General features: G+C 39.4%; 1 protein-coding gene across 5 annotated transcripts in view; it reads right to left on the reverse strand.

The window, feature by feature from the left end:
* The window catches only part of FAM160A1 (family with sequence similarity 160 member A1), a 229,704-nt gene that overhangs the window by 78,366 nt on the left and 138,683 nt on the right, over positions 1 to 12,655 (reverse strand). For all 5 annotated transcript variants that reach the window (XM_019808859.2, XM_034661528.1, XM_019808854.2 and 2 more), the window contains one exon: positions 6,493 to 6,724. In XM_019808859.2, coding sequence (XP_019664418.1) covers positions 6,493 to 6,597 — 105 coding nt within the window. In that variant the 5' untranslated portion in view covers positions 6,598 to 6,724. The remainder of the gene's footprint in view (positions 1 to 6,492; positions 6,725 to 12,655) is intronic.

Below are 12,655 nucleotides of genomic sequence, written 5' to 3' on the forward strand. Positions count from 1 at the left end.
GAAAGTCACAAGAGCACAACCCATCCTTTGGAATCCTTTGGAATGCTAATTTAAAGTGGCAACGTGGAAAAAACCAAGTTACTAAGCAACATTTTCCATCACAGGGAAGACGGGCAGGCTTCTGCGATCTTAAGCCAAATTCCACTCAATGTACTAAATAACTAGAACAAAAGTAAGTTTCCATCCAGTCCTTAACCATTACTTAACAGCCATGTCTTTCAATCTGGCACATTGCTTGCACACCTACTGCCATGAGAGACATCTACTGAGTCATTTATTTTTCTGTTAAGGTAACAGCCTAACAATATACACGTGCTTGTACAATTTGGTTCATTTCAGCTCCAGTCCCGAAGTCCAGAGGTGTGTCTAAATCTGGGATAAAATGGGGTAAAGCAGGAGCTATACGTAACACCATACCTCCTTGGTACCAAAGTTGGTCTAGCGCTACTACAACAAAGAAACATGGTAGGGGCGTCAATCAATGAAATAACATAATAAACTAATCCTTCACTTAGGTATGTTTTTTTTAAATTTACGTATTAGGGAAAGGATTTAAGAGTAATGATCTATGTAATAATACTCCATTCCATGGCAAAAACAGACTTACCACTTAGCATACAGAGGGTGAGTTGCTGACATTTCCACAGGTTCAACACTTTAAAGTCCAATAGAAGAGGTCAATGCCTCGGCCCTCTAAAGAAACACAGCTTTTGTTCTGCTTTACTTTCTACTGTAAAGTTCAGAGCTACTTGAAAAGCTGAGCTATAAATTTTTTAAATATTAACAAACATAGCTTGACTAAGATATTAAGAAGATCAGATTCTCCAATACTTCCCCACTTTTCATCTCTCAAAGACTTTATTTAAAAGTTACTATTAAATATATTAAAAGTATTATATTAAAAGCTGTCAGTTAATGTATGACAAGGCACAGACCAAAAGAATGAAGATGAACAGAACGAGAGACTCGGTTGCACAGGGAGCAGATTGAAATGCACATCTCAGCTCCATGTATCAGGGCTCTATATTTCTTTAATAGAATCAGGCTACTTGGAGCTCTACACAAGATACTGGACTTAAAACATATTATCTATTTTTCATTATTATGGGAAGACATTTGACTTAATTAACTAATCTAATTGTTTTTCCTATCCCCACCCCCACCAAGAAAAAGGGTACTAGACCCACTAGCTTTACTTCATCTGCTGTCACCGTTACTCTATTTGAGCTCTGACATTTTCTTGGCTTAAAAATTGTGTAACTACTTATTTTTGGAGGCTGAGGAGAAGCTTTGGGCTACTGACCAACCAGAAGTACACAGAAATGTGCATTTCCACTAGATTTTTTTTTTAAGATTTATTTATTTTTATTTGAGGGGTAGGGAAGGGCAGAGGGAAAGGGAGAGAATCTCAAGCAGACTCCCCGCTGAGGCGTGGAGCTTAACGAACGGACTGATCCCAGGACCTGGAGATCATGACCGGAGCCAAAATCAATCAAGAGTCACATGCTTAACTGACTGAGCCAGCCAGGTGCCCCCCAATTTATTTTATTTTTAACCCATCACCTCTAAGAACAGACACATTGAGTATGTAACCAATACTGCTTCAGTTCTTAAAAGAAGAGGACAGAATGGGGGCGCCTGGGTGGCTCAGTCGTTGGGCGTCTGCCTTCAGCTCAGGGCGTTATGGGATCGAGCCCCACATCGGGCTCCTCCACTGGGAGCCTGCTTCTTCCTCTCCCACTCCCCCTGCTTTGTGTTCCCTCTCGCTGGCTGTCTCTCTCTCTGTCAAATAAATAAATAAAATCTTTAAAAAAAAAAAAAAAAAGAAGAGGACAGAATGAATAGAGCAAGATGCATGAAGCTTCACAAAGTACAACTCTGCCACTGCAAAAAAATGGTGTGTGGGCAGCGTAATTCACATGGCAATATAGTTGAACAGTTTATTATCCGGTGGACCAACGCTTCTTACTTCTTGCTCTCTCTTCCATTCAGAAGAAGCAAAGAAACAAAGGCAAGAGATAAAAACGGCAGTCTACTAGACTATAAACTGTTCTTAGAGACTACTAGAAAAATTAAACACCCACTCACTCCACCAAATCGCTCATCATTAAATGCAAGTCCAAAGATCTTACTAGAAAACTACAGAATGCTTTAATATTAGTGTATGTTCAAAGCTGTTTTCTAAGTCACCTAGCTCTTCTAAAGTTGTATATTTCCCATCTCTCAGTTCAACAATTTATTGAACATCTAGAATAGGCTTACAATATTCTTGGCACTGGAGATGTAGGTAAACTACAAATGGTCTCTGACCATGAGGAGCTTGAAACGAAGCTGGGAAGAAGCTACTGTACATGTAATTTTAATAAGACGCAGTTGTTCTAATAGTGAAAGAACACTCAGGATGCTGTCGGAGCACAGAGTGGGAACATTAAAGAGAGCACAGAAGGTTTCCTAGAAGAACTGATGTCCCAAATGAGTCCTTAAGAAGGAGAGGCATTTAACCAGGGCGAGGGATATTCCAGGCAGGAAGAGGAGGAAATGCCTAAGGCAGAGAAGCCAGAAATAGCCGGCCAGGCACTGCCTAGGAGTGGGGGTGGCTAGGAACTCCAAGCAATGTTGCATTTCTGGAGACTAAATCAGAGACAAGGAGTGAAATAAAGGCCCTATGTGCCATCGTGGCCTGTAGGTGCCCAGATGCCACTGAAATGTCCAACTAAAAGAGTGACACAGGCAGGTCTGGGGTTTAGATTCACTGCTCTGGCAACTTCACAGCACGAGATAGCGTCTCAGGAAGTAAGGGGAAGTACAGGCCAGAGTCCAGGCTATAGGATTTTGCAGGGTCGCTGTTAGGAACGTAACTATTCCTGAACGTCCACTAGAGAACCCTTCTGCGGATGTCATGAGATCACTGGACCCAGGGAACAATCTGGAAACTCAAGTGCACGACGAGGCCGTTCCAGATCTCTCCGCTGGCCAGCCTCCTGAATCAGACTGCCTTGGATGATGGCTGGTTGTCTAACAAGCTGTGCCTGGCAGACTGCAAGGTGTAGGTGGGCAAGCGGATATCCTCCTCCATCAAAGTTTGTTTTTTTAAGTCAAGGTCTGGAACAGAAGCTACTAGTAAACAGCGGAACAGAACCTGTCAAATACATGTTAATTATGCTGAATTTGTACTGAAGTACCCTAACAAACAGAAGAACTCCGGATACCACAGACTTCTGTTGACTTAATTTTCCCTAATTTAACATAGAAAAAAAGCATTGTGCTTGCCAGCTAATGGGACACGTGAGTAAAAACAATGCTGTTACTCAGTTCTGATTCGGCCACATTTCTTGCCAGCCTTACAGGTTTCCTTGGGTTGCCTCAGGGGAACCCAGGGGCTGGCGTCCCATGAGTCACAGGAGTTAATGTCAGACTTGAGCTCGTTTCCCAATCCTCTAAACTGTTCAGCATGCACCCCCCAAGTCTGCACGACCCACGGCCAAATGCTAATGTATGAACCTCCAAAACAGTGAGTATCATTTATTCCTATCAACTGAAGGTCCCAGGCCTTACCTCACATGTAGCCCTGCATCTCCGCTTTGCCCTGACTTCCTCACCTTTCTTTTTATACCACCAAAAAAGCCAACACTGAGCATTCCTTCCCAATACTCCTTCTCTAAAATGTTGTTTTCCTTTGTCATCAAGCCTTCCTTTCCTATAGTCAAGCAAGCCAAATCTCACTTCCTCCATTTCCCAAGCCATTTTCATGCATAACCGTCCCTTCCTTTGACTTAATTCCTGTAATCATTATTGTTCATTTTCTAATAATGTATCTTGCCTTGTCATCCAAATTAACGCATACATTCTTTAAAAGCCCAGACCAAGGCTGACACATCCCTACGTCCCACCCGTGCAGCCTACAGTGACGAATCCATAGTTAGGGCTAGTAAACCTCCATTTAACTCTAACTGTATTGACATCCACATGCATTTCTTCAACCAGCAATTTTATTCACAAAGGTAACCGAAAGGCCCTCAAGAGCCTTTCCTGGAAGTAGACAGAGACTGCAGGCACTTTGCAGACTTATCTAAAAGGAAAAGTCAAGTCTAAAGAGATAAGCAAGTTAAAGAAATGGTTGAAACAGGAATAAGACCAAGAGTGTCCCCACTTTACAAAAGGAAGTGTTTGATAACTAAACACCATTCCCTCTGACAAAGTTATCCTTACCATCAACTCAGTATTTTTCTGTACTCAACAAAGGGTGCCATGCTCCGGATCACCCAAAATGTTTGATAAGGCTGAAGTCATTCATATTGGATATGGAAATGAGTAATAGGATTCTGGGACCAACGCTTACTCCTTCACCAGTGGGAAAGAGTATTTACACACTCCTGAAGTACGACTCTCTACCAACAGTTTTGGAGTAAGCTTGCCTGGGATGGAATCTGACAGGGCAAATGATCCATCCGAACAAAACCAAGAGGATGACGATACACCCTGTCTTTGAAGAGTGGTGCAGAATACTGAACGGATCACATCACAGATTCTCCACCAGGAATGCTTACAACCGAAAGTATTCCTACACAAATAAACAAAATGGTCCCAGAGCCAAGAATACGTATTAGAATGATGGACTTTTTAGCCAAATTTAATGACTGAGGCTGAAAGTATTCTCAGTCTAAAACGTCTGACTGCACACTCCTACCAGTTAAAAAAGAAATGAGCACAAATAATTATTAGATACATTAACAAATGTGCACATACTAATATGTGACTATATGATGTACTTTATAAACACAAGACAGAAATTTTCAAAAGATAAAGATAAAAACAGGCCTTCTAAAATATTCTTCCCACACCCAATGGACTAATGGGCACATCCCTTAAGGTTCACAACCCCACTTTGGAGCCAGCACGTTAAAATACTTATAAAAGTGCAAAGTCAAAGATAATTACTCTAATTATCTGGAAAACTCCTGAATTACTTTCCTCCCTTTGCTAAAGCAGATGTGCCCTTAAAATCCAGAGCAAACCCATTAAGATTCTAATAGCCAAAAGTCAGAGAATGGGAAATGCATACAAAATCTTGGAAGCTCTATACTAGTGACAAGAAGCTACAAAGTGTAAATGACCCAGAAACAGAATTGATTTTGTTTTTGATCTAAACTGTGTCCCCCATAATTGCTGTGATTTGCAGGCTCAGTGCTTTAACCCCTCTGCTGTTTCCAGCCACAGGAAGGAACTGGGTAGTCATTAAAAAACTGTCACATAAATAGCCACTTACCAGCTCACCTAGGGAGTGTAATGTTGGACAAGTAGTAAAGAAGGCCAGTTTTATTTATTTTACTACTTGTAAACTCCCTGAGGAAAGCGGTGAGCTGATAAATTTTCTGAACATTCAACCCGTAATTATCTATACAAGCAGATCAGAGTTACAGAGAAGTCAAACTGAACAATCAAAAAAAACTTTTATAATCAGCTTTGTAATGAATTCAGATACTGCCAGGCATCTTCTTTCCTTCAATTACACAGGGACCACCAGCCCGAAAAATGGTAGAGCACAGAGGTCAAATACACAAGTCAAGGGACCAAGGTCTACTGTGTACTTGCTTAAAAACTCACTATCTGGGGCGCCTGGGTGGCTCAGTTGTTAAGCGTCTGCCTTCTGCTCAGGGCATGATCCCGGTGTTCTGGGATCGAGCCCCACATCAGGCTCCTCTGCTGGGAGCCTGCTTCTTCCTCTCACACTCCCCCTGCTGTGTTCCCTCTCTCGCTGGCTGTCTCTCTTCAAAAAAATAAATAAAATCAAGAAAGAAAGAAAAGAAAAGAAAGAAAGAAAAGAAAGAAAAGAAAAGAAAAGAAAGAAAGAGAGAAAGAGAGAGAGAGAAAGAAAGAAAGAAAGAAAGAAAGAAAGAAAGAAAGAAAGAAAGAAAGAAAGAAACTCACTATCTATATAACCTCAAGAGAGTTACTCCACATCTCTAATCCTCCATTCCCTCACCTGTAAAATGAGGAAGCTTACGCTAACGGCCTTACCCGCTTGTGGAGAAGAGTAAATGACATAAGGCTTTTGAAGTACTCAGCACAGCACTTCATAAATATTTAATAAATGTGTATTTTAGCGCTGTTAGAGTGTAAGGACTAAACGGAAATCAGCAGGGGGGAGGGAAAGAGAGAGTCTAATCCTGGTCAAGTCTATTGCAACATGATGTCAAAGTCCCTTTCAAGCCAACAGCTGTTCTTCCAAAAATATCTGAGGAACATACATGTTCCCTAATTGCTTTTACGGAAACCATGGCTTTCAACCAGATATGTATTCTAGGAAAGCAAAAAAAAGAATGAAAAAAAGAAAAGAAAGAAAGTTGCTTTTCTTCCTACCTGCAAGGGTCTCGCTCCCCATGTTTCTAGAAGCCTAGTCACCCGTCACAGAGGTAGGAAACCCTTGGTTCAATGGGATAGAGAACTCCAGAGCTACCTAGACCAGCAGAGAAAGTGCAACTCATACATTACCTGCGCCCAGTGGTTTTTAAACACAATCATGCATGTTTCTGGGTCAACTCCCTGGAGGCTCACAGCCTGCTGGAGTTTGTTTTCCGTCGTAACCGATGACATCATAAACCTTCGTAAATCAGTGCTTCTAAGTCATATTTCATTATCGGGAAAATCTGGCAAGCAATCACTAACTTTCAAGTATCACGTAAGAAACGTAACTTCTTCACATTTCACTGTCATCTTCTGAAACCTGTAATGACAACAACAAAAATGCATCTCATTACATTCATATATTAAATAGGACACTGGCCATTAAATTTAAATCAAAGCATAGACATTCTCAAAGTCCAACACAGAATAAAAATATCTACAAAATAGACATTTCTATCCAATCTACAGGCCCCCCTATTTACTCTTACCTTGCTACTAAAAATATAAAAATGATGCTACCAAAGCTACACGCATAAATTAAACAATTAGGTGTCTTTTCTTCACCATCAATCACAACCCCCCAGATGCTAAGTCTCATCATTCATATCTAGTTTCTGTAACTGAGCAAGAAACTATGATACCAATGTCTGTGGAATTTAAAAACATCCAGAAACAGGAAAGCCATTATTTAACAGGGACAGAAATAAATGCCTTATAAAATAATAATAAATAACTTATAAAACAGCACCCAGACTTCTGGGTCCAATGCGATTGAATTTTTTTTAATCAGTGGCTGTCATAATGGAATTGAAAGCATTCTCAGTCATTTCATAGCTACAAACCAAGTTAAGGTTTCTGGCTTTTCTGAAAAATAATAGAATTCCAAGTAACCTTGACAAATCAGAGATAGAAATGATCCATCAAAAACAAGATAGTGCTTACTCGGTTTGAGTACAAGGTAGCACACTTACAAAGGAAAAATGAATTATGCGGATAAAATATGAAGAAAGTCCGACTACTGCAGAGCCAGGAGGGAGAAAAAAGATATTGAGGTCATAGAGTGTACAGTGACTCTGATCCAGCTGCGTGGGACTAACTTGCAAAAGAAGCAGGAAAATAGGGCCAATATCTCCGTAGTTTGATCAGCCCACAGGAAGGACTGGGTCCAGTTCAAAACACTATGTTTTCAGCATACCGACTGGAGAGAGTTCGGGGTAGAGGGATTGCATGACAATTATTAGTGCACTGGAAAACAAAATCCATGATAAAATTTCCAGACTTGTAGTGCCCCCAAAAAACAGCAATTTTTCAACAGAGTAATATGAAGGGTATTAGGAGGAGACACTGGTCAACTGTTCCTCCTACCTACAAACAATAAAATGTGAGAAAGGGGGCTTAAGGTGAGCATTCAGGTTAGACTTACAGGTCAAGTTCTTTGCGTGGAGTGAAATTAAACACTAGAAAATTGTTAAGGAACATTCTGTTGGGGGTGGGAGGCTAACCATTCAACATTCATATCTTGAAAAAAATGGGAGGACGTAAGAACAGAAAACTGGCTAGAACTGATCATTCTGAGGAAAGGAAACATTTTTTAGGGAGAATGGAAGAGGACTAAAATATGTAGGAAGAGGAAGGCCTGTTTGAAGAAGGCTCACATAAATTACATACCTGAGGGAAAGAGCTTGTGTATATCTTCTGACTATATTTTATTATTCAAATTGGTGAACTCCCCGACATGTAATTCCTAATAATCCAAATTTATTGTTTTCAATAAGACATTGTCCACTGCCAACAATGGCTCTTTGCCACAGAGAGGCATGTTTTACTGGGCCCATCTGGTATTTTAGAACCCAGGAGTGGCCTCCCCACACACACAGGGTATGTGTTCCCCATCTCTGAGGCCCCAGCCAGTAGATCTACAGCCAGCCCCTTCGCCTCACTTTTGGTTACCAGGCTGGTCCTCGGAGGTAACATTTCAGCATGCAGCCCTGTTTTAAGTGATAAGAAATAAAACAAGTTCTCATTCAACTCCCTCATTGTCTTAAACATAGTATTTCTGTGAAAACGTCTTTTATTCAGATGATGTAACAATAATAATGAGGAAAATCAGAGTGTTTTGGTTTATCCCAGAGATTCAAAAGTACAAGACTCCTTGAGACTCCTTCCAGCTCCAGGATTCTCAGATTCGTCCTCAAACGTATGAGGGGAACATTCAACATGCCAATTGCTTCTAAATCAAAATTAGAAACATGCTCTCTAAGGTCTGTTAAGTTCGTTCTCAAAGGAACTTCACATGCCATCTTTGCAGATAGCGAGACTGTATTACAAGATAAATATCTTAGCTAAAATCATAAACTACAAGTTAGTTTTGATGGAAATGGACGTCTCTTGATTCCCAGTCCAGGGTTCTTTCTAGAAATTTTTATTCTCCTTTCTCCTGGCTATAATCCCTGGCCCTATTCCCTTAAGGAAGCTGTATCTTCTCTGAGAAAAGTGCATCTCACTCGGATGATGTTTATCCAATCATACTTTTGAAGCAGATGCCTGAAGAATCTAAACACAGGCAAGTCAAGCGAGCCACATTTAAGAAGGAAACACTATGCCAGAAGATTCTATAAATGAAAATACTTCCGAATACACCCAAAGACAAAAGAGCTGGATATTTCCACTCTCTTTCTCTCTTATTCCCATGTTAGAGTATTAAAGCACTAGCATGTCCCCAGGGCAATACAAAACTACAAGAAAGAGATGGCTCCATATTTATGAGAGACAGAGAAGGGCGCCTTTCCTTGAGCTCCGAGGTTTCTGCATTTGCCTGTTGTCAGGCTTTACTTTCTTCCTTTTTGCATTTTTCCATTCCAATCTTTTTATTTAACTCTCAGAGCACAGCTAAAGTCCCAAGTGAAGAACAGAGCAGGACAAAATTTAACAAAAAGCCAGAAGCAGGTAAAAGAGGCTGCAGTTACCAGAATGTGTGCTTGTGTCGTGCATATGGCATTGCTAGATGTTTCCCCCATTCCTGCCCTCTGCTCTCTTCAGCCTATCATCCCGGGCGCTGGGACTGCTCGGAAGAACACTCTTGCAAAATATTCAGCCTGTTCTTCCCGAAAATACCCACATGCACATCCACTCGGATTTCATGCCTGAGAAAAAGCTCTGCACACCATTCAGAGTGATTTTGTTCTTTCTTCAAATGAACCACTAACCCCGAAAAATACCCAAAGGACTCTGTCCAACAGTGGCTGCATGCGGTTTTGTGATGTGGTTGTTGAGTTTTTTGGACACGGGCAGGGAGAAGCTATCAAAACACACATATAGACCGGCACACATTCTATACTGCAAAGACAGAACTGACTATTGAGTAGTCAAATTTATGTATTTCATTAATAATATATACAAAAATATTTTTCATCAGTAAGGAAAGAAAAATGTTATTAAATCATTGTTGGAGATAGAGATAACTGAAATAAGAATTATATGTATTCTTATTTGCCTTTTTTTAGAAAGCACATGATATCTTTTAACTATGAAAAAAAGCACATGGATATGCTTCCATATCACAGTTATAAAATATACTATATAATCATAAAAGCTTAGATTCTAGTCATCTAGATTATACCTCTTTCTATCATAAAAATTCCTTCAACCTCATTTCCAAATAGACATCTTTATCTAATTTCAGCCTCCTTTGAAAACTATAATACTTAGGAAAGCTATAAATGTGTAAAAATCACATTTTTCCCCTACACTACAAATGACTATATTATAATATACCCCTTTCACTATCATACTGAAATTACAGTGTAAACATTATGGCATTTAACGATACACGATCTCATACTATCCTTCTTTTATCTATTTAAATATAATATCCTCTAATAATGGATTATAAAAATTCGTTAAGGAAAAGAAATGATGGTCACCTTAAGGGGAAACAGAGCCAAGAGAACATTTTTATTAAGGAAAAAGTGATCATATTTGCAGGCCTAATGGGAAGGAACCGATGAACATAGAGAATTTGAGGGGGAAAAATAAATAAATAAATAAATAAATAAATAAATAAATAAGTGATCATATTTGCAGGCCTAATGGGAAGGAACCGATGAACATAGAGAATTTGAGGGGGAAAAATAAATAAATATATATATATATATATAAAATAAATAAGTGATCATATTTGCAGGCCTAATGGGAAGGAACCGATGAACATAGAGAATTTGAGGGGGAAAAATAAATAAATAAATAAATAAATAAATAAATAAATAAGTGATCATATTTGCAGGCCTAATGGGAAGGAACCGATGAACATAGAGAATTTGAGGGGGAAAAATAAATAAATAAATAAATAAATAAATAAATAAATAAGTGATCATATTTGCAGGCCTAATGGGAAGGAACCGATGAACATAGAGAATTTGAGGGGGAAAAATAAATAAATAAATAAATAAATAAATAAATAAATAAGTGATCATATTTGCAGGCCTAATGGGAAGGAACCGATGAACATAGAGAATTTGAGGGGGAAAAATAAATAAATAAATAAATAAATAAATAAATAAATAAGTGATCATATTTGCAGGCCTAATGGGAAGGAACCGATGAACATAGAGAATTTGAGGGGGAAAAATAAATAAATANGATACACGATCTCATACTATCCTTCTTTTATCTATTTAAATATAATATCCTCTAATAATGGATTATAAAAATTCGTTAAGGAAAAGAAATGATGGTCACCTTAAGGGGAAACAGAGCCAAGAGAACATTTTTATTAAGGAAAAAGTGATCATATTTGCAGGCCTAATGGGAAGGAACCGATGAACATAGAGAATTTATATATATATATATATTAAGGATTTTGTAGAGCAACAGGCACAGAGGAAAGGCAAGGTCAATGACACAGCAAGGAGAGGCCTAGAGATGAAAAGAGAAGCCATGTGGAGTCTTTCCACAGACAGTTGCCAAATCAGAAGCAATCTCTTGAACTTGATGAAAAGACATGGCAGGCTTCCTTCCCTCCTCGTATTTCTCTGGTTGGTTTGTCGAAATGGTTGGAGAGATTAGGTGGATTTAAAGTGGGGAACCAATGGTAAGGGCTGAGAGTTTTTAGTTCACTTGGCCAAGTGTGAAAGTCAGAAAACGTCAAAACGCCTCTTGGGGGTCCTGGGCTCTGAACGGGGACACGACCCCAGGACTCTACCCAGCTGTGAGACCTTCAGTGGAAAACAGGGATCTTGGTTTGGAACCTCACATAGGGGAGTTAGGATACATGATTATTTCCCAGGTCTCCCCCAGCTCAAAAGTCATTATTTTCTGTACTTTATTTCAACTGTTATACTAATTGGGGAGGGGTAAGAAGATAAGCTTTGAAGAAGAAGAATGGCCATTGTACAAAAATCTTTGTAAGAATTCTAGTTATAAATGGATTCAATCTGTATTCTTTTTTAACAATTAAAGCATATTTCACTTAAAGAGCCCAAAGCACAGGAATCAACCATCTCGAATACAATTTGTTTGTTTGTTTGTTTCCTGAGCACTTGCCAGTCGAAGAATAGAACGCACTTTGGAATGCCCTGAATTGGCCACTACTAAATGCATAAAAAGCCTATTACTGTAAATGTGCTTATCATGTAAAATTCCATCTAAGGGTGAAGACTCTTCAAATATTGGGAACACCTAAAGAGAGAAAAAACTTGTGCCCTCAATTATAAGTAATAGCATGGGAGGAGAGGGGTTCAGTGTGGGTCAAACTACCTCAGACAACCTCTACTTAGAGCCTAATAAAATCCTATTAAACCTAAATCCTCCCTGTGCTGTAATCCTCTGGCCCAGTTTCCTTTTCTCTCGCTATCATATCACATAGCAATGCTGGACTGTGAAAAATAAAGCAAGCATCCAATAGCCCCTGACTCTCCCAGACCTTGTCCTGGGGCTCCCTCAACTTGCCATAGTTTTGGACTCTGGCTCATTCCTCGATGACTGTTTATTATTCAGCAAAGCAGAATCTTCTTTTGTTCCAGCAGGTTGTAGGGACATCAGTTAACACACGCAGGGTGCACAAAGAAAATTCTCTCCATACATACATTCCAAATAGTCTCAGGCTCTGATAAATGCATACTTCAAAACAGTAATGAGATTGCAGAAGACTGTCAATAATTTCTTGAAATAATTCCACCATGTTTTACATTTTAATTTCACAAGAACGGGCTGCCAACTAGGTCATACCCAAGTGCCATGCAACGTACTGCTA

This window comes from Ailuropoda melanoleuca, chromosome 5, assembly GCF_002007445.2.
Source record: "Ailuropoda melanoleuca isolate Jingjing chromosome 5, ASM200744v2, whole genome shotgun sequence".
Classification (NCBI taxonomy): domain Eukaryota; kingdom Metazoa; phylum Chordata; class Mammalia; order Carnivora; family Ursidae; genus Ailuropoda; species Ailuropoda melanoleuca.